At 42.5% G+C, this 26615-nt stretch overlaps 1 protein-coding gene across 4 annotated transcripts in view; it reads left to right on the top strand.

The window, feature by feature from the left end:
* The window catches only part of PHKB (phosphorylase kinase regulatory subunit beta), a 212412-nt gene that overhangs the window by 151186 nt on the left and 34611 nt on the right, over window positions 1–26615 (top strand). For all 4 annotated transcript variants that reach the window (XM_075009104.1, XM_075009103.1, XM_075009105.1 and 1 more), the window contains 8 exons: window positions 11105–11188; window positions 11662–11766; window positions 13797–13879; window positions 13963–14053; window positions 17922–17983; window positions 18075–18237; window positions 21417–21498; window positions 25734–25791. In XM_075009104.1, the coding sequence (XP_074865205.1) occupies window positions 11105–11188; window positions 11662–11766; window positions 13797–13879; window positions 13963–14053; window positions 17922–17983; window positions 18075–18237; window positions 21417–21498; window positions 25734–25791 (728 nt within the window). The remainder of the gene's footprint in view (window positions 1–11104; window positions 11189–11661; window positions 11767–13796; window positions 13880–13962; window positions 14054–17921; window positions 17984–18074; window positions 18238–21416; window positions 21499–25733; window positions 25792–26615) is intronic.

The following is a 26615-nucleotide window of genomic DNA, read 5'->3' as shown; positions in this document are numbered from 1 at the left end:
CATGGGCCACTGTGTCACACCTGCCTCCCACCCCCCCTTTTTTTTTTAAAAATAGACCGTTCCAAGGGGAATAGCTGGCATTGGTAGGCTCACAAAAGCCAAGGTACTCTTTAATCTGCTACCTTTGCCTATATTTTAATCTGAGCTATTTATTCGAAATGTTTAATTCTGTTCAAGTTTAGCCCATACATAAAAACTTTCTCCATCATTGACAATGTGAAAATCTATTCCAAAAATTAAATAATCCCATTTGTGTCCTTTCCACTCTCAAATTTAAGTGGGGCTGAGGCATTTTCCAGTCCTCCTCCTACTTCTACCATTCTAAGTAAACTACCATTGATAATTGTCCCTCTGTCCACTGTATTGGGCCTTTCCTCTGCTCCAGTTACAAGAAGTGGAGGTCGGGGGAGTCACTGTGTTGACCTCCACATCTCTTACATGCATGCTTGTGTTTGCAATAGAAACAAACACACTTAATTTCATTAATGAGAAAACAAACATTAGAACTGTTGTTTCCTTTTGAGGCCTATGTTTTTGGTACTGGTAACTCACTGTGTATGTAAGCATGCTGGGCTGCATGCCATGAGGTCATCCATTCCATCCACAGTCCTTGGACATTTTACCCCCAGGGGATATATGGCTCTCCTAATACTGTATGTCTGAATTCCTTATCATGTCTCATCTATACCTCATTCCTGCGTGTCATGGCCCTTTATATGACGTCCAGGAGTTTGAAAGGGTCTTGATTCCTTTTGTGTAGTCTACTTGCATATATGCAAAAGGCTGGAGTCTAATTATCCAGCATCCTAGCTACTTGGGTTTGCTGATGGTTTTATTTTCCTTCTCAGTTTTTTCGCCAGCCAAGTCCCTCCCCAGGATTGCTTGCAGTAGGAGGGTGCATGCATTCACATAGTTCTATTTTTTTCTTATCAGCTTTTTATAAATGGGCTCCCAGTGGCCTACCAACTCATGCATACAGTCCCTTGCTTCAACATCTGTGGCCCCTTCATCCTTCTCAGTAAAGAGGTGTGCAGTGTCTGATAGCACGCCGTTAGCTGCTGAGCATTCAGTTGTCTTGGGAACACCGATACTTAATGTAGAGGTTCAAAGCATAATCTAGTAAATCCCCCTTACCAGCTTCTGTAGTTCAGGGATCTGCTGGGAAACACCATCTCCACCCTATACCTGTTCCAACAGTGTCTTCATCTCAAGAAGGAGCTATACCCATATCAGGAAGGTGCCCTAGCCTTTCACACAGGAGATGAACCAATGAGTCCGCTCATGCTAGCTGCCCCTCACTAGGTTGCTTGTCAGCTTTCTTGGACCTGGGCATGTCTGCACCTACCTGCAGCATGACGCCAAAAACAGAGCTGCTGTGCATCTGCTTTGCTGGCCCAACCCTGTAGTTTACAGGTTCCAGCTGGATTATTTGCATGTTTTTACATAGAGTCTCTAACCAGTTCACCTTTTTGTTATCCCTTTTTAAGACTTCAGCCTCCATGCCTGGCTCACATTGTTTCCTGATATAGAGACCATGGGTCCTGCCCCTCCCTCTGCTCTTTGTGATTAAAATTCACTTGCATGCATCAAAGGCTAGAGGCACTGGTGAGGCCACATCTGGGAAATGTGTCCAGCTTTTGCTGCCACCTTCCCCACCCCAAAAAAAAAAAGTGGACAAATTAGAGAGAGAGTCCAACACAAGGAAATAAAAATGGTTCGGGGGCTGGGCACACACAACTTATGAAGAGAGGCTGAGGAAACTAGGCTTATTTATTCTGCAAAGAAAAGAGTTGTGGGGGTGGGGGATTGGAAAGTAGCTTTTGACTGTGAAGGTGGGTTCCAAAGAGAATCAGCCAGGATATACTTAGTGGTGGCAGATGACAGAACAAGGAGCAATGGTCTTAAGTTGCACTGGGGGAGGTCTAGGGGGAAGTTGAAGCATTGAAATGGACCACTTATAGAGGTGGTGGAGTCACCATCATGAGGGGTTTATAAGGCCCAGCCTGACAGAGCCCTGGCTGGAGTGATTTAGCTGGGGTTGGTCCTCCTCTGAGAGGGGGCTGGACTAGATGACCTGTGGTCTCTTACATCCCCAGTCATCTTGTGATTCTGTGAATTCATTCCTCCCTTTTGAAACCTGCTGAATGGATGTAACTGACTCACCACTTGCTGCCTCTGTCCATGAGCAGACCTTTTCTCGCTGGTGGTGGTTTCTTGCTTCTGTTCCTTGATCTTTCCTCTGCCTAAGAACCTGTGCACAGCCAGCAGTCCTCACCCTGGCAGAATGTTCACTGCCCCATTCTGCTACTTTTCACTTATACCAGTTCTGTTTCACTGGGGTGGGGGGGTCAGTGTTGGAAATTGTTTGTTGAGCTTTGCTTACAGGAGGAAATAGTTGTGTCTCACCAGCTTGGTGGGACTGACCCTGTTACCTGCTCCAGGCTGCACTGGCCGTCTCTGACCCAGTGAGGTGGAAGACAACATTCTCATTTCTGCCTCTTTGGCCACTGCACCCTCACAGCACCCAACTACTGCTTTATCCCTTGATGCCAGCTTCCATAGCCCACCGTTACTGTCACCTAGAACCCTCTTTTTCCTAAAGGGGCAGTCCCAGACTCAGCCATATTTCTCCCACTTCCCCCCCGCCCCACCCCTGAGCGTGGGACAAGGCAGTCATTATCCACACATTGCCACTTGTCCCTTGCCTCTTCCAGGAGCAGGGAGAGTAGGCTCCACCTGCTTTCTTCACCGCTGTCCACAGTGAAGGAGGTTATCTTGGCTGCAGCTAACAGGGCAAGAGGCTTTAGAAGAACCCAGGAACAGTTTAAATAAATTGGAGGAGAGAACTGTGGGGCAGCTTGAGAGCCCATTAACCCAGCCACTGGGTGGATCTGAGCAGGAGGAGGGGGCTCACTTACGTCCCGTCAGATATCCACTCTTGCCTTTCCCCACTTCCTTCTAGGCACTTGCCAGCCAATCAGTAATCCCTCCTGCTGATTCATGGCTGTGTGACAAAATATTTCATAAAATACTAGAACAGGAATTTGCAACAAGGAAGGTTTAGATTTGGCGTTAGGAAAATTTTCCTAACAGTCGGGGTGGTTAATTAGTGGAATAAATTACTTAGAGTGGTTGTAGACTCTCCATCACTGCAGATATTTAAGAACAGGTTAGATAACTATCTAACAGGGATGATCTAGATCATGCTTGGTCCTGCTGTAAGGCCAGGAAACTGGACTTGATGAGCTCTTGAGGTCCCAAACAGCTCTAGCATTCTGCCATTCTAAGTTCACTCCTCTGCACTCATCTCAGGACCAATCACCATCTAGGCCATCCCCGAGAAATGTTTTTTCTAATCTGTTCTTGAAAATCTCCAGTAATGGAGATGGCACAGCCTCCATAGGCAGTTTATCCCAGTGCTTAACCACCATAACGGTAACACAGTTTTTCCTAATGTCTAGCCTAACCCTCCCTTGCTGCAATTTCAGCCCATTGCTCCTTGTCCTATCAGCAGAAGTTAGAGAATAATTTTTCACTTTCTTTCTTTCCTTGTAACTACCTTTTAGGTATTTCAAAGATGCTAGCATGTCCCATCTCAGTCTTCTCTTTTCCAGACTAAACAAACCCAGTTCTTTAAATCTTCCCTCATCAGTCGTGTTTTCTAGACCATTATTGATTTTTGTTGTTCTTCTCTGGACTTTCTCTAATTTGTCAACATCTTTCTTGAAATGTGGCTCTCAGAACTGGACACTGTACTCCACTGGAGGCCTAATCAGCACAGAGTACAACAGAAGAATTATTTCTTCTGTCTTGCTTAAAGCACGCCTATTAATACATGGCAGAATGATGATTACCATTCCCCCCGTGCCTCTCCAACAGTGTCACATTGTGGTCTAGCATGATTCCTAGATCCCTTTCTGCATTACTCCTTCTTAGGGAGTCCCTTCCGTTTTACATGTGTGCAGTTGGTTTTTCCTTCCTGAGTGGAGTACTTTTTGTTTGTCTGTGTTGTAGTTTATCCTATTTACCCCAAACCATTTATCTAGTTGATTCAGATCATTTCCTTCCTCCAACCCCTGTGGCAATCAAAGCTGCAAGATTTTATCTTTACTTTTCTTTTACTCTTCTAATATTGTCTCTTCTCCTTTTAAGATTTCTCATCTTTCTCCCTTCTTGTCTTCATTTCTTTTCCTGCTTTTTCTTTCTTCTTTGATCATATTTGCTCTATTTTGTTACTTTATAACTTGTAAATTTTGTACCATTTTAAATGTAATTTAAATCCATGTATTTTATATAGTAAGGGACTTTTTGTTGTATTTGAACATGTTATGCTAAAAGCAATCATAAAAAGTATTTTCAAATCCAATTTAATCCCACTATAGATATCTTTATTTTTCAAATTATTCTGCTTGGTGATTAATATAATTCAAAATACTCAATTACAAAATTACAAACTAGCCTAGCAACTGGTGATAACATATTAAAGCTAAAGACTGTTAAACCTGGGGCTGTGTCCAAAGAAGTAGTATGTATGATAAGGAAAGGAGGGAGCTATGAATATAGAAATGTAAGAAAAGAAAAAAGAGGGTAGGGAAGGTCAGAAAGAAAACAAACAGCAAATAAGAAGAAGATGAGGTAAATGAAATAAATGCTAGGGTTAGGGAAATTCAGGCAAGTAGAATAAGAAAACAGATGGTACAAGAGAGCATCAGGAGAGGAGAATAGATTAAGTGGTAGCAAAATCAAAGAGAAAAACAGATGGCATAGGAGTCCTCTTTGGCTTTTTGTGAAAGACTATAGAATCTGGATACCCATTTTTACTCCAGGCTTTTAAAGCAACCTCCAACTATTATTATCTCTTAATGCACTGCATTGATCCCATCTGATAGGAAGGTTAACTTGAAAAACTTCCTTTAGTGAGTTGTACTTTAAATATTTCTTGGAGGTGCAACTAGTGTTCTGATCTTTTTGAGTGGGGGGACAGGTATGTGGTTAGAAGCTTAAACATTGACTAGTTTAAGGGCACATTTCCAAAAATAAAGATATGAGACTTAGTCTGAATTGATGCAGTTATTTCGTGTGTTTGTTTTTGTTTTAACTGTAGTGGATGAAGCAGGAAACCTATTAGTGGAAGATGCAGAGTAGAGTGTAGAGCACAGCATATTACTACAATTTTACAGAAGAATCACCAAAAGAAAGATTTGACTTCATAGGATCATAAGAATGGTATTTTTATTAGTAGAGGCAATTTTTATATTAAACTATTGGATTGGGCTCAGGAAGTAGAGCTCAATCTACTGTTGTTATAATGTGCTTATTACTTGTCATTCACATGGTCACCATACTGTATAAGAATAAGCAGCTTTTGATTTATGTTATGTACAGACCAGTGCTCCCTGTAAGCCATGCACTTGGGCGGCCTCCCAGGAGAGATTTGGGTGCTGCCCAGTGGATGACCAGAGTGCCGACTGCTAGCAGCATGTGTTCCTACTCATGCACATCAGCACGCGCTTCTGTGTTCGTAACAAAATTTATTTTGCATATGCATGGAAAAAATTGGAAACATTGATGCATGCACAATATTAAATTAATATTTTGACATTGTCATCTTCCGTCTTACCCAATTTGAATATAATTATTCATATTGGATAATTGTGGTGATAAGGGACATTATATTCGTTGCACTGTAGCAATGTGGTTGATAGTTCTGTCTCACTGTGTACAGCTTTGTAATGAGTGAAAATAGCCTTTGTGCGACACACATAATTTTTTTAAAATGGTAAAGCCAAAGAAACTGATTGCAAGACCAACTTACATTGTACTTAACATGCAGAACATGGATACGCAGGTCAGAAAAGTGGAATTTTTTTTCCCCTAGTAAGAAGGAAAAGCTCCTCCCCTTAGTTTGATAGACAGCAAGAGACCCATGCTGCTCTCCCATCAACCTTCATTCCATTCACTAGAAGTAAGCCCTCAAAACAGGCTCTGTGACTTTTTCCGTATTTTGCATCAACGCTCCTTTCTGCCTTGGTAGTTGTACAATACTTGATTGGATAGAATTTTTATGTTGCTACTTGTTGCACCAAGTAGACTTTTTATTTTTTGGTAAGATCATCCTGCTATAGAACCAGTAACCACAGCCTTTAGCAGTTTGAGAGGCTCAAAAAAATGCAGGTAATGTAGACTGGGTAGAACTGTGTTCAGTGAAATTTCATTGCTTTAAAATGTGGGTTTTAAACCCTAAAACTGTGGTACACCCACATCTTGAGTACTGCGTGCAGATGTCATCTCCTCACCTGAAAAAAGATATATTGACATTAGAAAAGGTTCAGAAAAGGGCAACTAAAATGATTAAGAGTTTGGAATGTGTCCCATGTGAGGAGAGGCTAGAAAGACTGGGACTTTTCAGTCTAGAAAAGAGGAGACTGAGGGGCAATATGATAGAGGTGCATAGAATCATGAATGGTGTGGAGAAAGTGAATACAGAAAAGTTATTTACTTGTTCCCATAATATAAGAACTAGAGGACACCAAATGAAATTAATGGGTAGCAGGTTCAAAACTAATAAAAGGAAATTTTTCTTCACACAGCACACAGTCAACCTGTGGAACTCCTTACTAGAGGACTCTGTAAAGGCCAGGACTCTAACAGAGTTTAAAAAATTGCTCCATAAATATTTGGAGGTTAGGTCCATAGATGGCTATTAGCAAGGGGTAAGGTCTGGTGCCTCGCCTTTTGTCGAAGGCGGGAGATGGATGGCAGGAGACAAATCACTTGATCATTGTCTTTGGTTCACCTCCTCTGGGCACCTGGGATTGGCTACTGTCGGCAGACAGGATACTGGCCTAGATGGACCTTTGGTCTGACCCAGTATGGCCGTTCTTATGGGTGCAAGGGAATGAGACTATGTCCTGCAGGACCCTTCCACCCGAGGAGGACAGCCTGCAGCCCCTTCCCTTCTGTTCCCCCTCTTCCGCAGCCCCCAGCTCTCCCAGTGCCTGGCCCAATGATCCAGGTGACATTGCTGGGCAGTGCAGCTGTAGTGCCTCCAGCCCTGGTGCTTGGGACAAGGCAGTCGGGGTGGGGAGCAGTGAGAGTCTAGGGAGTGGTCAGTGGTGGGAAGCTGGGGAGGTCCTTGGGACAGTCAGGGATTGGGGAACAGGGGTTGGATAGTGGCAGGGGTTTGAATAGGGGGTGACTGTTTGGGAAGGCGGAGCCTTTCCCACCTAGCCCTTCAAACAATTTGTGAACCCAAATGTGGCCCTCAGGCCAAAAGTTTGCTCCTGCCCCCTTGCTTTACAAGATTCTGAATAGTGCTATTTTTGCTATTCCATCTCATTTACAGCTGCTGATGGCTTATCATTTTTTCTCAATGCTGCAAAGTTAGTCTGGCTAATGAGCACATGGGTTAACCTAGTCTGGTGTAAGTAGCCATGCCACAAAACCTTCCTGAGCTCCCACAGATGTGTCTTTAGGATTTCTGGAGGCATAGTTCATGGTTCTTTATGATGGCAAAATATTTGTCTTTATAGCAGGAAGGGGGAATTTTGGGAAGGCTTAGGACTATCAGCGGTCTCATGATTTATCCTGCATCCACAATGCAAAGTGGACGGATTACCAGCCTGAGTGAAAGAAGAATCCAGGTTCTAGGCAACTTACCCTTTACATGCAGGTTGAAAGCACCACTTAATGGCAGTGTGAGGTTTTTGTGTGTGGAACTGAGAAAAGTTATTAGCTGATAATTAAGAGCCCACATTAACTCTCTGGTGAAGACATATTGTAGGAGTGTGAGAGGGAGGCCAGGCAAGGCAGGGGTTAAACAAGGCCTGTTAGCCCAATCAGCCCTGCCTCAGTTCACCTGTGGCCAGTGTCAGGCCTGGAGGGGTATAAAGGGAGGGAAGCCAGCTCAGTTTGAGGCTGACCAGAGAAGAGGCAGGAGCTGGCTCTGAGGCAGGAGGCCCCAGGCCAGAGCTGCCACCTGGTTAGCCACCAGAGGATGCAGCCCAGGACCCTACGCCGGGTACTGAGGGGAGCGGGGAGTCCCTCTCCTGCCAAAGAGGGGAACTAGATTCTTGGGGCCATGCCTCAAACTCAACCCATAGATGCTTGGGTGGGGGCTGCGGACTCACCCAACAGGCCCTGGCCAGGGGGCCTATCCACTAGGCCACCCGGGCCTAGGTGCAAACCACTCACACGTATCGTATGAGATCATAAGTAGGTAGTCATCTTTGTCTCAGACTTCATCTTCATTTATCCCCAAGAAATCTTACTGCCTATATTCAGAGAGAATGTGCCCAGATAAATTATCCAGATGTCATTTATAAAATTACAGAAAACTTAATTCCATTTCAAAAACAGTGAGTTGGTAATCTAAAATCACCCAAACAGCATGGGAGCTGCAGATATTTTGTTCAAAGAAATGTGCATGCCTACTGTTGTTTACCTACATCTCAATAGTTGGGGCCAGTTTTCATTATATGTTGACTAATCTGATACAGGACAGTGGTGTAAACCTCACTTATTAATTAATACTTCGCCATAGGTCACAGTATCAGCTGAAATGCTGTATGTACATAAATACAATTAAGCGAAGAACAGTGTTTCATTTTATGTAAACCATGTTAATTGTTCATTAATTTTGCCTGCTCTCAGAATGAAATATGTAAATCATAAAAGGATTTTTCACTGCTGTTCCGTTTAGTATTTATCCTTAAGGATATTTCACTGTTCTGACGGTGAGCATAAATAAAATTGAATAATGGTGCCTTGTGATCATAAAATAAGTTGCTTATATTTTTAAATTTAAATTTAAATTAAAATTTAAATGAAATTTTGGAAACCATTAAACCATTTCATTTACAATTGCATGTCTTGTAATATTCTAGAGTGGAAAAGGTCTGTGTCCACATGCACTCTTGTAGCATGGTACAGAGCAGAGACTCTCTTTAATTCCTTCCTGGCCTTCAGCTGATCTTGCCAGGCTCCCGCACCTTCCAGGCTGAAATGACTTAGCCCTCCAGTTAGATTACATAAAGTTCCATCCCTTTGGGATACCCCAAGTCCAAAATAAATACAAAGTAGTGTGAACTCTTCAGACCTCCCCCCCTCACCAGGGCTCATGCCAGCCTAAGTTGATCATTGGCAACGAGAGAAGGTAATCATCTCCTACCAGACTTACATTCTTCCAGGAGGAAGCTCTGACGTGCAGCAGTCTTTCCCAGTTGTGGGTCCTAGCCAACCTTTTCTCACACAATGGCCGCATCTACACGTGCACGCTACTTCGAAGTAGCGGCGCCAACTTCGAAATAGCGCCCGTCATGGCTACACGTGTTGGGCGCTATTTTGAAGTTGAAATCGACCTTAGGCAGCGAGACGTCGAAGTCGCTAACCCCATGATGGGATGGGAATAGCGCCCTACTTCGAAGTTGAACGTCGAAGTAGGGACCGTGTAGACGATCCGCGTCCCGCAACATCAAAATAGTGGGGGCCACCATGGCGGCCATCAGCTGAGGGGTTGAGAGACGCTCTCTCTCCAGCCCCTGCGGGGCTCTGTGGTCACCGTGTGCAGCAGCCCTTAGCCCAGGGCTTCTGGCTGCTGCTGCTGCAGCTGGGGATCTGTGCTGCATGCACAGGGTCTGCAACCAGTTGTCGGCTCTGTGGATCTTGTGTTGTTTAGTGCAACTGTGTCTGGGAGGGGCCCTTTAAGGGAGCAGCTTGCTGTTGAGTCCGCCGTGTGACCCTGTCTGCAGCTGTTCCTGGCACCCTTATTTCGATGTGTTCTACTTTGGCATGTAGACGTTCCCTCGCAGCGCCTATTTCGATGTGGTGCTGCTCAACGTCGAAGTTGAACGTCGACGTTGCCAGCCCTGGAGGACGTGTAGACGTTATTCATCGAAATAGACTATTTCGATGTAGCGTGCACGTGTAGACGTAGCCATAGAGGCCTGAAATTCGATTATCTGTCTATGCCAGGGAGCAGCTAAGCTAAGCTTTCCATTTCTAGTTCTTCCTTAAATGTCTGAAAACAGCTCCAGGTGTTTTGGGGCAGTACTTATTCAACCCCTCAGCTGCTCATTAACCCTTTCCTGACTTGTATGGAGTTTACATACCCCATCACAAGTACACCGGATATTTAAATTAAAAATTCTCTCTTGGTAACATGGTATAAGCCAAAAATTAAGTCCTAAATCAGCTAACATCAACATTTGCTGTAATAGTCACTCTACAATAGATACTTTGTTTAAGTTGGGGAAATTTTGAGATTTCTGAGTAGGAATTTGGAATGAGTCAACCTAATCAACAGAATGTAAATTCCCACTATAACATAAGTCTAACTCTGAAACTTGCTGCACATAGGGAGGAGTCAGTGGTGATGTGCACAGGTTCAGGCATGTGCAACAAATAAAGGATCAGGTCTTAGTTCAGCACTGTGAGGCATGCTCTCCTGAAGAGACCCAGTACTATAATTGTTGTGATGTTCAGGGCCATCACTGAGATGCGAGTAAAGAGGATCTTTCAGACACTTAAATATAGCTCCTACCCCCCACCTGATGCTCATACTAGCAACAGTTATCCAGCCTTTTGCTTTCATAGGCAAAAAAATATTTTTAAAATGTGGGATGGAGGACTACAAAGACCACAGGTACACAGTGGAGGTATAATAAATTTCAGTGCTGGGTATCTGTCAGGGATGACGTGGCTTTGATTGTATTTAACATAGCGTGGCAATGAAGAGATTACTAAAAGTTAAGATGTACATAAGATATATGTTTCATATTTCAACTTAAATAACTTTTTGCCTCCTTCCTTACTGGGTCAAAGTCAGTCCTTGTTCTGCACATTTAGACAAATGTTCTCTTTTTTTCCAGTTCTTTTACTGAGTCCATCAGTATGATATCAGTGTATGTCAGAAAAACCAATAGAAAAAAGAGCTGTAATGGCTTTATATTTATGCTCCTGCCCCATGCCCCCCCCCCCCAAAAAAAAAAATGAAACAGCTGGATTTATGTTTCTGGGGTGGTTAAGTGGTAGAGGAAAAACCAGGAAGGACCTGAACTTGTGTAACTAAATGCCTTTACAATGTCACAATTCTTATTTCTTTCAGGCTTACTTTCATTTGGGAATTAATGACAAACTGGGATTATCTGGAAGACCAGACCGGCCTATTGGATGCCTTGGAACATCAAAGGTTTGTATTACTGTTATTAGCATATAACCAGACAAATTTTGGATCATTCTGTGAAGGCAAAATACTATTTAAATTTGTTGAATTTACTGAATGTAATCTTATTTTCAGAATGTAAATTTTGATTATTATATTTTAATACATATAAAAATCCATTAAGGACAAAGCATAATGTATCTCATTATTCAACTATTTCACAGCTTACCTAAGCCACTAATTGCAGCAATACTCACTCACCCAAGACAAACTTTATTATGATAGGGTGAGCTACTTTGATTTAAAAATAATGCGGCTTTGCTCACAATGTAAGAACAAGGATTCTTAAGATCAGGTTTTCAGTTGTACTTTTTATAGATCATGATTACATTCACAATTCTGCAATACTATACCTGTATTGTCACTTTCTAAACTATATTGTTAGGTTCATCTGTTTTTAAGAAATGAGTAATGTTAGTGTGCTCTCTCTCTCCCTACAGATTTACCGAATACTAGGAAAAACTGTTGTTTGCTACCCAATCATTTTTGATCTAAGTGACTTTTACATGTCTCAGGATGTTATGCTGTTGATTGATGACATTAAGGTATTATCTGTATTTTATCATATGTGACCTGATGAAATAAGTCCTATAGAGAATAAACTGAATCATTGTAAAGATTTTAGGAAATGTAGGATTAAACAGGAGATATGAAAAAATACATAGTTTAGCTGTGAGATGGGAATTAAGTGCAAATATTGACATTAACATATTGTCAGACCACCACAGACCTTAGTGGATGCTTTATGGTGGCAAAAAGCTAACTCCAGGAGGAGGTGAGAATATGGTGGCACAATATGTGTAAACCCCTGTTTTCCCAGGCAACTGGCTAAGCACACTCCCAAAGGCAGACTTCACTTAAGGGATGCTTTGACTGAAAGACTCATCTGGTGGCACTTTTCTGGAGCCCTGCATGCAAATTAAAACTTGCCTTCCCAGCTAAGGGCAGCAGTTTAGATTAAGGCTATGGGAATAACTGATTGTTCAGTTGGCAACAAGGACCAGCATCTGGCTGTTCCCCCTCCCAAAACTGATGGCCTGGGCTCCAGACTTTAAGATCATTCCTCTCTGTCTCTGGTCTGTTGAATATTTAATTATTTATGTAAAGCGGAACAGCATCAACAGGGGAAACCCTAGAATACCTTATAGCCCTTTGGACAGGGCCTTCACCTGCAAGTTCAAGGCTACGTCTACACGTGAAGCCTACATCGAAGTAGCCTATTTCGATGTGGCGACATTGAAATAGGCTATTTCGATGAATAACGTCTACACGTCCTCCAGGGCTGGCAACGTCGATGTTCAACATCGACGTTGCGCAGCACCACATCGAAATAGGCGCAGCGAGGGAACGTCTACACGCCACAGTAGCACACATCGAAATAAGGGTGCCAGGCACAGCTGCAGACAGGGTCACACGGCGGACTCAACAGCCAGCTACTCCCTTAAAGGGACCCTCCCAGACACACTTGCACTAAACACCACAAGATCCACAGAGCCGACAACGAGTTGCAGACCCTGTGCATGCAGCATGAATCCCCTGCTGCAGCAGCAGCAGCCAGAAGCCCTGGGCTAAGGGCTGCTGCACACGGTGACCATAGAGCCCCGCACGGGCTGGAGAGACAGCGTCTCTCAACCCCCCAGCTGATGGCTGCCATGGAGGACCCCACAATTTCTACGTTGCGGGACGCGGATCGTCTACACGGTCCCTACTTCGACGTTGAACGTCGAAGTAGGGCGCTATTCCGATCCCCTCATGAGGTTAGCGACTTCGACGTCTCGCCGCCTAACGTCGAAGTTAACTTCGAAATAGCGCCCGACGCGTGTAGCCACGACGGGCGCTATTTCGAAGTTAGTGCCGCTACTTCGAAGTAGCATGCATGTGTAGACACAGCTCAAGTCAGGCAAAGTTGTGGGCATGAATCTAGGTTTTCCATATTCCATGTACATACTCTAACTATGGTGCTGTCAGGTGTCAGACCCACCACCACCTCCTCAGCTTTGAAAATAGCATCTAAGGTCCCTCATGAATTTATTCTGAATTTTTCCTATGATGAAACTATGATGTCAAATAGGTGAAGAGTTTCAGTTTATATGAAACACCATGTTTTGGCAAATAATCTATTTCTATGAAAAAAAATTCAAGCAGTTGTAGTGATAACATCATATTCGTCCAGCCACACAGGGAAAGGACCTGGGCTGCAGTAGCTATTTCTGGCATGTGAAAGGTGCCAGTTATCTCCCCTCTGCTTTCATTCGTGATTCACATCAGAATCCCATTTATACAGATCAGTAGGTGTAACCCAATATTTCATTCTGCTCAGACTGGTGAATTGGTTGGTTTGTGACTAACCTGAAAATACAGCACTATTATAAAACTGTGACTATTAAGTAGCATCTGAAAATTGTTTATGTGATTCAGAAAAAATACCTAACCTAAAAAATTGATTAAAGGTTTGAGATTTGTAACCTGATGGGTGTAAAACAGGGCCCTTCATTTTAGATTGTTTGTTATTGTTACAGTATTTTGTACTGTATCTTTTCTGGCATGAATCTCATATACTCTTACATCTACTTAGAATGCATTGCAGTTCATTAAGCAATATTGGAAAATGCATGGTCGTCCCCTGTTCCTTGTGCTTATTCGTGAGGATAACATAAGGTATGGAATACTTATGAAACTCATTATTTGTAATGTGTTTTTTTCATATTTTAATATTAATGTGCTTGTTTTTAATATTATAGGGGAAGTCGATTCAATCCGATATTGGATATGCTGGCAGCTTTCAAAAAGGGAATTGTTGGAGGAGTGAAGGTTCATGTTGATAGAGTGCAGGTATTTTTTTCCTAAATGTTGTATTCACACTCTGGCAGTAGTTTATATTAGTCCATGAATTTAAGTTATTTCTATAAACATTTTATTCCATCACTATTCTTTGGTTTCTCATGTGACTTTTCAGTACCTCAGTGAGTGTAATACAAGTAAAGATAATATGAAGTTAAGAGTTGTGCTTTTTTATAAAATCCCTTTGTTCCCTTTCTGTGCAATATAAATCATTCTCTCTCTAAACAGAAGCAAAGGGCTTTGGTATTTTCTACAAAGGTCCATTTAATATAGCAGGGAATCTATTTTATTTTTTTCTCACAGCCATCAGTCTGATGGAATTTATCACCAAGGGCAAGCTCTTGATATCAAGGATTAGGGGATTCTGTTTGGGGCAGGGGAAGTATGTGTTTCATGTGTTAACGAAAGTTAAAATGCTAGTCAGCTTTAATACAAATCTTAAGGGAGAGATTAAGGTTTACCCCAGCCAGCAAACATGTTAAAATTACAAAGGGAGCATTTCTGTCTCTAAAGGTAGAATAAATGCTGTTGCTACTATGTAAATAAACATTTTGAAATTTCACGATTTCATCTAGTTCACACAATCTCTGGCTGTCATAAGCTAGGGTTCCTGATGCAAATGTCATTGCCATCCATTCAAAGAGTTGCCTACAACCTCCAAGGGGATTTTGATATTTATTTCCTTTTTTATTATTTTGTATTTTTATTAAATTGTTAAATTGTCACAAGAAGCATTTCTCAAAAAATATCTACACAGCATGCTCTTATAGTATTTTACACATTGTACTACAATAGACCACTGGGTTACGCGAGGGTTCTGTTACATGCATCCTCGTGTAACCTGGATTTCACATAAGTGAGGGTCAAGCTTTTTCCCTGGTATAACACACATTCTGCAGCTGGGGAAGCAGCAGAAAGGTAAATCCTGGGGTGGGGTGGCAGCTGGGGAGGGTTAAGCCTGGCGGGGAGGTGGGCGGGGGGGGCCTAAGCCTGGGGTGGGTTAGGGCTGCAGGGGGGGGCAGGGGTGGAGTTGAGCCAGAGCTGCATGCGGGGGTGGTGAGCCAGGCCACAGGGAGTTTGAACCAGGGCTGGGGGTGGGTGAGCCAGAGATGGTGTGAGGGATGGTGAGATGGAGCCAGAGCCAGGTGCGGGGATGGGGGGTGAGCTGGAGCCGCACGTGGGTGGTGAGTGGACCTGAGGGGAGGGGGGGCTGAGCTGGGGCCATGTGGAGCCAGGGAGGTGGGGGGGTTAAGCTAGGGCCAGGAGGGAGTGAGATAAGCGCAACTGCAAGTCGTGCATTTCCAGGGTTTACTGTAGGAACTGGGAGACAGCCGTGTAAGAAGGGGGTCACATACTCTAGGTTTGCGTACTCTGAGACCATGCTGTATTTCAAAATCCTCAGCAAACTCCTGTTCCTCTCCACATCCTTTTGCTTTCCTTGAAGATTCTTTAAATAATTAATAAGCCTTTTAGAACTATTTTCTCTATTTGTCAACCACTGCTGTTTATGTTAGCGGTCTTAGTCATAAAGGGTGCAAAACCATGTCAATAATCTTTTTAACTGGCTGGTCTCAAGGATGGTTTTCATCAAGGTTGCGTTGGGCTTCATACAGGGGATATCCCCTTTGTCAGGCATTTTACATATCTATTGCTCCATGGATGTAAAAAAAATTAGAGGGAACATTACAGCGGGACACTCCTCCCCCTTCTCCAAAACCCCTTTATTCTGGGTACTCTGGACGTCCACCGTGAGCATTGTTAACCGCCTCATCCACCATTTTAAATATGGTTACATACCTGCCCCACGTCCCTGAGTATTTTTTTGAAAACCTACTGAGATTTTTTCCAGGAATACATTGTTAAAACAGTTGTGAAGTAATAATTTCCCCAGGATTATACTATAAATTAGGTTAGCTTTATACTAAATTATATGATCAGTGCTTTATTTGTGCTGGTGCTTGCTGGTATAGAGTATTGGCAGCCCTATGCATGGGATGAGTTCCCCTTTTTTCGTTTAAAAAAATGCACTGACTACAATACAGAGAGGTTGTGTCTACACTTGTATTCCTCTTTCAAAAAAATTGGAAGAAGGGTTTTTTCGAAGATGGGGTTTACTTTCAAAAGAGCTGCATCTACACCACTTTTCTTCTTTTGAAAGAATATGCAAATGAGTTGCCAGAGATGTAAATCTGCACCTCAACTGCATTTTCAATTTCCCTCTTTGGCATGCCTCTTTCAAAAGAAGCATGCAAGTGTAAACACAGCCTGAATGTTTGCTACTTACTATAATTTTAAAGTAAGGGTGTGGAAAGTGATGTGGGTGTAACAGGAATCATCTCTGAATCTAAACTTTTATTTGAGGTTTTGTAAAGTTTTAAGTCTTTTCAAACCCTCTTCCAAAAATTGTAGACATTGCTGACCAGCTGAGAATTATTTGTTAAACAGAAAATAGTGTGTATGTTCCTTTAGTCTAATTACCTTGAATTTTGGTCAGCAGATACATTATGCCAAACATGGAGAAATGCAAGAATTTCCACTATATGATGTGCGAAAGCTCAATCAGTTAATTTCCTAAATATATTTTTGTATTTTGGAAACTATCTATTTCATTAAAGAGGAAAAAGGTCCTGAAAAGTGGCTGAGATTGCAAAGAAGTGGCAATGCATAATCTATTAAAACAGTAATGACTGCTTTTTTATAATTTGTGTTGTTTGTACATTTCTGTGCACATGCCTGTACATGAACTGTTAGTCTTTCATATTTTATTGCACAAAAGGGGACTGCACAATCCTTGCTTTTGAAATGCATGTGCAAATATATTCATCCTGTCAGGCAGCATATAATTAGGCTTGCATAATTAAATTTTTATTTTTTTTATCATCTTCACAGTATCTGACAAAGTAGATGTTGAGATTCTAAAAGCTAAAGCTTTCATGACCATTAAATCTTACATTGTCCACATCACTTGGGAAAATGTGCAAACCAAATATTCTTAAATCAAATTCTAACGATTCTCAAGTAGCATTTTTCTTTTTCGCCTAAGTGTAAATTTCACTTATCTATTGAGATATGTTATTTGTACATGTCTAGTAAAAAATAACAATTACAGGTTGAATCTCTCTTATCCTGCAACATCTGTAATCTGGCATGATTTTAATTAGCTGGACAACTGCTTATTATGGGTATGGCCAAGATTCCTGTGGTGCCATAAAGTTTATAGCCACAAGTCCTGCTCTCTGTGTTCTGTGCTGTTGTTTAGCTGTAATTTATCCCTAAATGTCTTTTAAGAGCTCAATAAGCAGAGGAAGTATTAATAATGCTGCTAGACAATATTGACCTCCTGTGGTCTGTCAAATTCTCTTTTGGCACCAATCAGGTCCTGAGAGTACTGGACTAGAGAGGTTCATCCTCTACTAATTAAAAGCTTAATCCTTCTAAGACTACAAATAATTTGTGTGATTTCTGCCATTGTTCTTAATTTTTGCTTTCATTGTGTGTAACTGCTTCCATCATCAGTTGGGTTCCAGAGGATTATGTATGTCAGAAAAATTACTGGAAGTTTTCGTCAAACAAACAAACAAACAAACAAAGCAATCAGTTTTCTGTAATTGTAGAAGAAAAGTCTGCCTAATCTGTTGTGGCTGGTGGTGATAACTTATGATACTTGCCACTGATGAATAGGAAAAGTTGGATGAAAAATGGAGGGAAATTGTTACTTTAAAATACAGCAGTTTCTTATCAGTCTAACTCAAATGTTCCTGTTCAATATTCTTCATTGTATTATGATGATCTCAGAATTGATATGTGCAGTGTACAAACTGATACTGTCTTGCTGAGTGCTTCTTTTTTCCCCCCCCAGACATTAATATCTGGAGCAGTCGTTGAACAACTTGACTTTCTAAGAATCAGTGAAACAGAAGCGTAAGGAAATGTGGGCGATCTAATTAGGGTGTTTTTTTCCCCCCCACCATTAAAGTATCTTCTGAGCTTCAGATAAATAATTATTTTTCAGGCCTCCTGAATTTAAGAGTTTTGAGGAGCTGGAACTGCCAAAACATTCAAAAGTCAAAAGACAAACTAGTACTCCAAATGTTTCTGAACTCGAACAGCAACCAGAAATAAATATTAATGACTGGAAAAACAGATCAACTTATGAGATTCTTCAGAAACTGAATGTAAGAAAATTGGAGAAATCGTTCTATAAGATATTGTTCTGTGAATTCACAACCATGAAGAATAGTTCCGAGACCCTAAAATTGGCCTTTTGTCTGTTTTTACCCTATGCGATACAGGTTTCATAGGGGAGACCAACATTTGTTAAACTGGAAGTCCTGATTCAAAAGAGAGTTTCAGGTGGCTCATAAGATTATTTTAGAAAGGTCTTGGTATTTCTACCTTTACTTCTGTGCTGCCCTTCAGAGCTGGTCTACTGGAGAGGGGCAGTGGTTGACCAGGTGCTGAGCTCTGAAGGCAGCACTACCTGCAGCAGTGCAGAAGTTAGTGTACAAATCCCTTATCATGGTGCCCTTATTCATCCACTGCTGCCTTCAGAAACCAAGGAGTAGCAGCTGCTGACTAAGGGCCCAGCTCTGTAGCTGGCAGTGAAGAAGTAAGGGTGGCAATACCCTGTCATGGCATTCTTTTTTAATGCACTGCTGCCTTCAGAGCTGAACAATGAGAGTAGCAGTGGCTTATTAAGGGGCCAGCTCTGCAGGCATCAATACAGAAGTAAGAATGGCAATATCAAACTAACAACTTTGTATAGTCCTTTTAATAAAGGCCATATTATTTTTTTCTTGCAACACCTGCAATGTTCTAATGGAGGAGAGATGGTTGTGTCCCATGTGAATAAATATCTACAAGCTAGACTCTACTGAAAAAAAAAATTGAACGGTTGAAATTCTCTAAGGCTATGTCTAGACTGCAGGCTTTTGGCAACAAAATGACTGTTTTGTTGACAAAACCCATGGAGCATCCAGATCACAAAGCACGTTCTGTTGATAGTGAGTTGACAGAATGGAGCGGTTTTGTCAACAGGCATACCCAGCTCACCACGAGGAAGAACGCCTCTGTGGAGAGAGAGCTGTAGACAAAAGGCAGGTCTGGACATTCTGAGGGGCCTTCAGTCAACAGAAAAGGATCCAGAGGACATTGGTGTTTAGTGGCTTCTGGAAGGAGCCACTACCCCATCAGAAATAGTAGAGGCTCAAGAAGGGAAGGAAAAGTTAAGGAAGCATTAGGAAAAAAAAGTTGAGAAAAGAATGAAGGAATTCCCTTGCTTATTCTGGTAGAGAGGCCCTAGCCCTAGCAACTGACTATTCATGAGGGGAAAGGCAGATGAGAGAGAGCTCACAATCTCCATTCCATCGGAGGAAATCCTCCCCCAAACCACATGAAATGGGAAGGGAGAGTGCTTCGTATGCCCCTCTGTCACATTCTTCTTCCATTCCAGTGATGGTAAGCCCTCTCAAGCAGTGAAGACCCACACAGGAGAGGACATGGTGTTGCCTGCAGGCATGGTCCGCACTGCCGAGCCACCACAGGGTGGAGTGAGTGGGCTTGCCCACCAGCTGCATGGCGCTTTGGGGGAGGGGCTTCCCTGTACAAATGTGAAGCACAGAAAACAAGATGAGCGATCTGTTGAAATGGTTCAGTCAGCTGGGTGCTCCCAGAACTCATTTTGTAACAAAGTTACTGCTCTTTAAAAAGCAGGTTCTGTTCCTTCCTATGAAATCCTCCCCCCAGCCACTCATACTCCGTATGTCTCCCAGTCACATTCTGCTGCCCTCCCAATGATTCTTGAGCCAGGCTCAAAACATTATTTTTAAAAATGACTGTTCTTTAAAAAGGGACAGAATGAAGCACCATCCCAGCAGTGACCATTTAAAAATGTAACTGCTGCATGGTGACTTGGAGTGTGGGCAGCCCTGTAAAATGTGAAGTGGAGAAAACAAGTTTCTTGGCCTTTCCTGCTAAATCCTGCACAGGGAAGAACCCTCTCAAGCACTGAAATCCTGTGTAGGACAGGGCATGCCTCTGTCTTCAGGCATGGTCCACACAGCCCGGCAGCCATGTGGCTGTGTGGGGGAGCTTGATTTTTGCCTATCACTGCTGTCTGTCCCTGGTGTTTACTTAGCACAGATTCATCCGCCCACACAGAAATGAGGTACTGGGTCTCCATGCTAGGGCTCTTTTGCAACACTGGGAAATCATGGCTAGATGTTATCACCATGCTGTCCAGAAAAATAAAATGAGTTTAAAGTGCAAGGCTTCCTGTTTTGTACTTCCTGCACACTTGGAGAGCAATGGAGGTGAGAGCAGCCGGAACGGACACATATGGAGCGTTGTGGGATACTTCTGGAGGCCAATAAAATCTATTTAAAGTAGCGCTATTTCCACACTAGCATTAGTTTAACCTAGAGAAATTGAACTTGGTGTTAATCGCCTGCGAGGGGAAAGCTGAAATAGGCGAAAAGTCCTTAGCACCCCTGATAATCGACTTAATGGTATTTTCAGTGGAGACAGTCACATTGTAAAATTGTGCTAAATGCCTTAAATTGACTTTATGCTCTAGTGTAGACATAGCCTGAGTAGAAAGTTGGAATGCTATCATGCCAATGTGCCATCTAATCGCAAGCCTTTGTTTTGCAAATGGTAGAGGCCAAGGGCACAGAGACTGGAATGGTCTTTCTGAGCCAAGTGGTGCAACTTCGTTGAACATTGATATATCTCCTAAAAGCAGTCATTCTAAAGCAGCAGTGCAAAGAGAGTTAGCAAACTCTGTATGAGTGTTTCCATGCCACTTTGTCCTTTGGAAGAAATAGAAAATAAAGATAGTGATTTATAAAACTGGGTAAGGTCCTGTTCTGGTAAAATTGGCTACACTAGACCCCGACTTAAACGGAGATTGCATTCTTGGCAACCCCTCATAAGCTGAATTTTCAGGTAACTCAGGGAGTTACCCTTGAGCCACAGGGATCTGGGCTCTCCTCCACTGGTGGGATCCGGGAAACACATAGCTGGTCAGTTTCCTGGGTCCCACAAGTGGCGGTGAGCCGGGAAGCAGGCTACTACCCTGACAGGAGCAGTTTCCTGTCAGGTGCGGCAGTCACAGTCGCGTTACCCCGAGACAAGTGCAACCCAGTCACGCGTGTCTCAGGGGTTTACTGTACTTGGGTACCATTGTAGGGGGACCAAATGAAGATTAAGTATTTGAAGGGAGGGGAGATGTCTCTTTGAAGTGTGCATTGCATTGTTCTGTTCAAACAATTGTCTTCTGTTTTTTGTGTGCAATTTGTAATAACAATGGTACTTCTTACTCGTCATTTAAATCTGAAAGTTGTTCTTTATGTAGGACTGCAGTTGCCTAGCAAGTCAAGCAATCCTACTGAGTATTTTGCTCAAAAGAGAAGGACCGAATTTCATTACCAAGGAAGGTAGGTTACCCTTTCATGTGACTATTCTAAATATTACCAGAGGCGGTTTTCTGTGTAGTTTTGACAAACATGAATAATGGACATTGATACAAAAAGTTGTGTAGCTATTTTCTTCTATGGTAAAGCAGTTTCTGCTCTAAATGAAAAATGCACATTGATGTACTGTAGAGTGGAATGAACTGTTAAATCTATTAACTCTTCTAAATTATTTGCATGCAGCATGTTGCCTATTCATAATCCTGGGCAAACAGTTTTTGTCAGAAAGGATTTGATTTTTGTATAATAAAATGAAGCTAAAGGCAGGCTGTGTGTTGCTGTGCCTCATAGTCTGAGATGTATCAAGGGTCTTATGTTGATGACTTAGTTTTGTTTTCGTTATTGTGTGAAATAAGATTTTATATTAAAATATTATCTATAGAGGTTTCTCTGCTTCCATTTTACATCACAATTTTGTATTAAAATTCAGGCATGAAATACACACAAGATATTACAAAAGTAAGCTAATAATAATCCAGTAATGCCAGCCTAGATAGTGCCAAACTGGGACCAGCTCTGTTTCCCTCAGGAACCAAATGGATGGAGAAAATAAGGATTGAGGCATGACTGTAACTATAGTTCTTTCCAGCCAGTGGTGTGAGCTTTACGCTTTCAAGGACTGCTCAGATGTGTTTTCCACCTCTCAACCCTACACACATGTCCCAAAGAAAGAGGCAATCAGAGCTGGAATTAGGTCTGTGCTTCACATTTTTCTCCCTAGATAATCTTAGGGCATTGTAGCTTATCCAAGCCCTTCATTTCATAGGGCTCTACCTGAGGATGGTTTTGGCACTTTTGTAGACTATATATGCAGTATTACTGTATAAAACACATCCTGGAAAGTACTAAAAACCACAATGAGCCTCACTGTATTTTACTTGTAACAACTTTTTTTTATTTTATATAAAATATAAACATAAAACCAAACATGCATATGAATATATGTGCAAGATGGAAATATATAAATAACAAAATCAATGTTTTCTATGAAGTCTGGAAAAACTGAACAAAGACAAACAAAACACCCTAACCCACAGAGACCACACAGGGTATCCATTACAAAAATGACTGAATAGATAAGTAAGTGAGAATATAAATTAGGCGCATCAGAGGCCAATATATAGTAAACTGCAAAAGTTGGCAATAGTTTCATGTGTGACCAGACAACTTCATATTTATTGCAAGTGTTACTATCAGTACTTTTTTTTCCCCAGTAATGGAGTAGCAGAGCTAGTCAATATATGAGGGAGGAATTTCAGATTTCCATTTTCTCAGAGTAGTACTTTTGGCCACTAAAACAATTAATGTGATCAATTTGTTAATGTTAATCAGTAGTACCAACAGATGCAGAACCTCTAAAATACACAATCTTGAAGCAGGAAAGATACCAAGTCCTAAGTTTTTGAGAGAGCATTGAGTATATTGTTCCAGAACACATGCATTTTTGACAGGTGCAAAGGAAGTGTGAAAGGTTGATTCACTATAGTGTCAAAACATGTTTCAGTGTAATACTAGAATTCCCCATGGTCTATTTCTGAACATCAGGGATATGTGCAACTTTTCACCCATACTTTATGGGCTTAGACACCTCCGTAGCTTTCTGTGGTCATTACTTTGAATATGTCATTTTCTTGCTGTAATGGAAAATGATCATAGGGAACCTTGTGCATAGTTGTAACCAAAACAACTATCTCATCTCATCTCATCTTGGATTCTCAGCTCATAATTGCCGAAGCACCCATCTGGGGCCTCTGGGCTTAATTAAATTCCTGCATTGCCCTCTGCTCAGGTGATACTGCAGTGAACTCATATCTGGCAGCCCCTAGATCAAGAGGTTGCTGGCTATTTGGGAGGTTCCAATATGCTCTGTGTGAGGCAGCTTGCACATGGCTACTGCTCTAGACAACTTATGCATCACCATGTGGGGAGCTGCTCTGGGCAGGGTGGGGTAGGGTGCCATGCGGGGATCTGCTCTGGGCAGCTAGTGCATCGTTGTGCTGCCAGGTGCTCTGGGCAGGGCACCACACAGGGAGCCAATCTGGGTGGCTCACACATGGCTGTGCCATGTGGGGAGGTGCTTTGGGTGGCAGGGGTGGGCACCATGTGGCAAGCTGCTCTAGACGGCTTGTGCATTGCCACGCTGCAAGCACTCTGGCAGCTTGCACATGGCTGTGTCATATGGGCTGTGTCTACACATGCCCCAAACTTCGAAATGGCCATGCAAATGGCCATTTCGAAGTTTACTAATGAAGCGCTGAAATGCATATTCAGCGCTTCATTAGCATGCGGGCGGCAGCGGCGCTTCGAAATTGACGAGCCTTGCCGCTGAGCGGCGCGTCCAGACGGGGCTCCTTTTCGAAAGGGCCCCGCCTACTTCGAAGTCCCCTTATTCCCATGAGCTCGTGGGAATAAGGGGACTTCGAAGAAGGTGGCATCCTTTCGAAAAGGAGCCCCGTCTGGACGCGCCGTGCAGCGGCAAGGCTCGTCAATTTCGAAGCGCCGCTGCCGCCCTCATGCTAATGAAGCGCTGAATATGCATTTCAGCGCTTCATTAGTAAACTTCGAAATGGCCATTTGCATGGCCATTTCGAAGTTTGGGGCACGTGTAGACATAGCCATGGAGAGCCACTCTGAGTGGCAGGAGAATGGAGGAGCCATTGGCCACACACAGAAACAGGACAGAATGCCGGTTAATTGAGAAGTCCTGTTGTTTGAATACTGGTTTAAACAGAGTTTACTGTAATTATGTGCAAATCAGAGAACTCCTCCAAAATGAAGTAGTGAATGATTATAACTATTAACAACTAAACTTTCATTAAACAGTACAAATAATTGATTAGAGTCCCTGTCAGCCAATTTCTTACACCATCCCACACAAGCAGTGAGACTGACATTAAACACTGAGGCCATGTCTACACTAGCCCAAGTCTTCGAAATGGCCATGGCCATTTCAAAGATTACTAATGATGCACTGAAATGCATATTCAGCACCTCATTAGCATGCCGCCGGTCAGGGCTCTTCGAAAGTGCCACTTTTTGCTGCCACCGAGCTTGTCTAGAGGGGGGTCCTTTTCAAAAGGACCCCACCAACTTCGAAATCCCCTTATTCCTATCAGCAGAATTTTGAAAGTTGGGGGTTTTGAAGTTGGCGGGGTCCTTTTGAAAAGGACCCCCATCTGGACGAGCCGCGCGGCAGCGAAAAGCAGCAATTTTGAAGAGCCGTGGCTGGCAGCATGCTAATGAGGTGCTGCATATGCATTTCAGCACCTCATTAGTAATCTTCGGAGTGGCCATTTGCATGTTGTAGACATAGCCTGAAGGTGCATTCTACCTAATAAGTAAATAAATAAATAAAATGTTCTCTTCCTAACAAGCCTTAACTTCCTACCACATAATGGTTTGAAGGACCTAAGTCCTTCCAGCTGATAGGCCCAGTTCTTTCAGATCTACATATCCACAAATTATGTTCTTGCAGTTCAGCTCTCTCCTGCATCCCACATTAACTTTTGAAGGGATGTTGCTTGTACACCTGGAGTGTACAAATAGGTGCATCTTAGCTATGAATTTTCTATCTGATGGGTATTTCAAGATTAAGAAGTTGAATAGTTGTCAGCACCCACTGTGACATCTCATCTTGTGGTCCCCCGGCGTAACTTTTGGATCCCAATCCTTTTCCATTGAGGGTAAATTAGTGCAGCAGGGCTAGTGGAGTTGGGTAAACAGGGTGTAGGAAACAGTGCAATATTGAATAATCATACATACTTAGAGTAGTAAAGCAAAAGCAGTTTCACTGGTTATTTGTCAAACCTCATTTTCTTTATGGTCTTACCGATGCCCATTTTTTGGTCTGTTTAACGTTCAGAGATCCTTTAAGGTGATCACCAAAAAGAAACCAACTGTTGGTCTTCTTATGTTGCAATTATTTTATGTGTTTTTATATGGACATTATAAAATGTGATAGAACATTTGATTTTTTTTCTTTGGGTTTTCTTATGTTCTTCCAACAAGTTTGAGTAAAATTAGTCAGGGTCATTTGAGTGGTGTCGCAGGACACAGGTGATCATAAAGTAGCAGGTTAAATTAATTTTTTAAACATGTACTTCAGCATTTTCCTGATTCTGGTCCAAAACTAATGTCACTTTCAAACTTTATTGTTGCTGAATAAAAGTGATAGCAGCTTTTTTTTTTCTTGTGTTTAGGTACTGTTTCTGACCAGATTGAGAGAATCTATAGACGAGCTGGGAGCAGAAAACTCTGGTTTGTATATCAGATCTCTGTGTATCATTTTGTTCGTCAGATAAGTATTGTTAAGTCTGTTTTTCCTTTGAGTTGTCCCTGCAGGTGTTCGACTCAGGTGTCAGTGCTTCCCAGCACCACAGATCGGAAAGCTTTTCAGATAAGTGACCATCTCCCACCCCTGCACCGCACATGCGTACTCAGAGTTTCGAGGTGCTGCCACTCTGTGGAGTGCTTGCACAGCACAACTTTCATCAGTGCCTACGCAACTGTCCCAGGCTGAAGATAGACTTCAGAGCAGCTCTTTTTCTGACTGAAAAAAAAAATAGAAATTTATCATTAGCTGTAATCTTTTACATCATATTTTTAATAGTTTTACCTTTTTAATGCTAACTATGACAAAAGCTGTGACTGCCATGGCACCACAACAGCACCTTTTTTTTCTTTTTTCAACATTCTGGGTTCCCCCAGAGTAAAGTGTGATTCATGCAGAGACTCAGTGCTCATCGTGTAAAACACCTTGGAGGGTCTGAGTCAATGAATAAGTGCTCTCACTGCCTGAACTTGTCAGCAAGGTCAAGAAAAGACCATGCAGCATGGCTCAGGGCTGTACTCTGGGAAAGTCTCTGCTACCAAGGGACAACCAGAGGAGATGCTGGTGCAGCAAAAACCGTCGCATAAGGCAGCTTTATCACCCCGCAAAGGCTCTCAAGCCACAAGGGCTTCACCGGCATGCTCTCTATCAGCGTTGCCCAGAGCCTGGCGTTCCCCAGTGCCATCAGTATCTGGTGCCGTGGAGAAACACAAGTTCATCTCAGCTAGAAGAACTAAGGCAGAGACCAAGC

Source organism: Carettochelys insculpta, chromosome 14 (assembly GCF_033958435.1).
Source record: "Carettochelys insculpta isolate YL-2023 chromosome 14, ASM3395843v1, whole genome shotgun sequence".
Lineage (NCBI taxonomy): Eukaryota > Metazoa > Chordata > Testudines > Carettochelyidae > Carettochelys > Carettochelys insculpta.
Note: the sequence above shows the minus strand (reverse complement) of the source record. Positions and strands in the feature narration are given on the sequence as shown.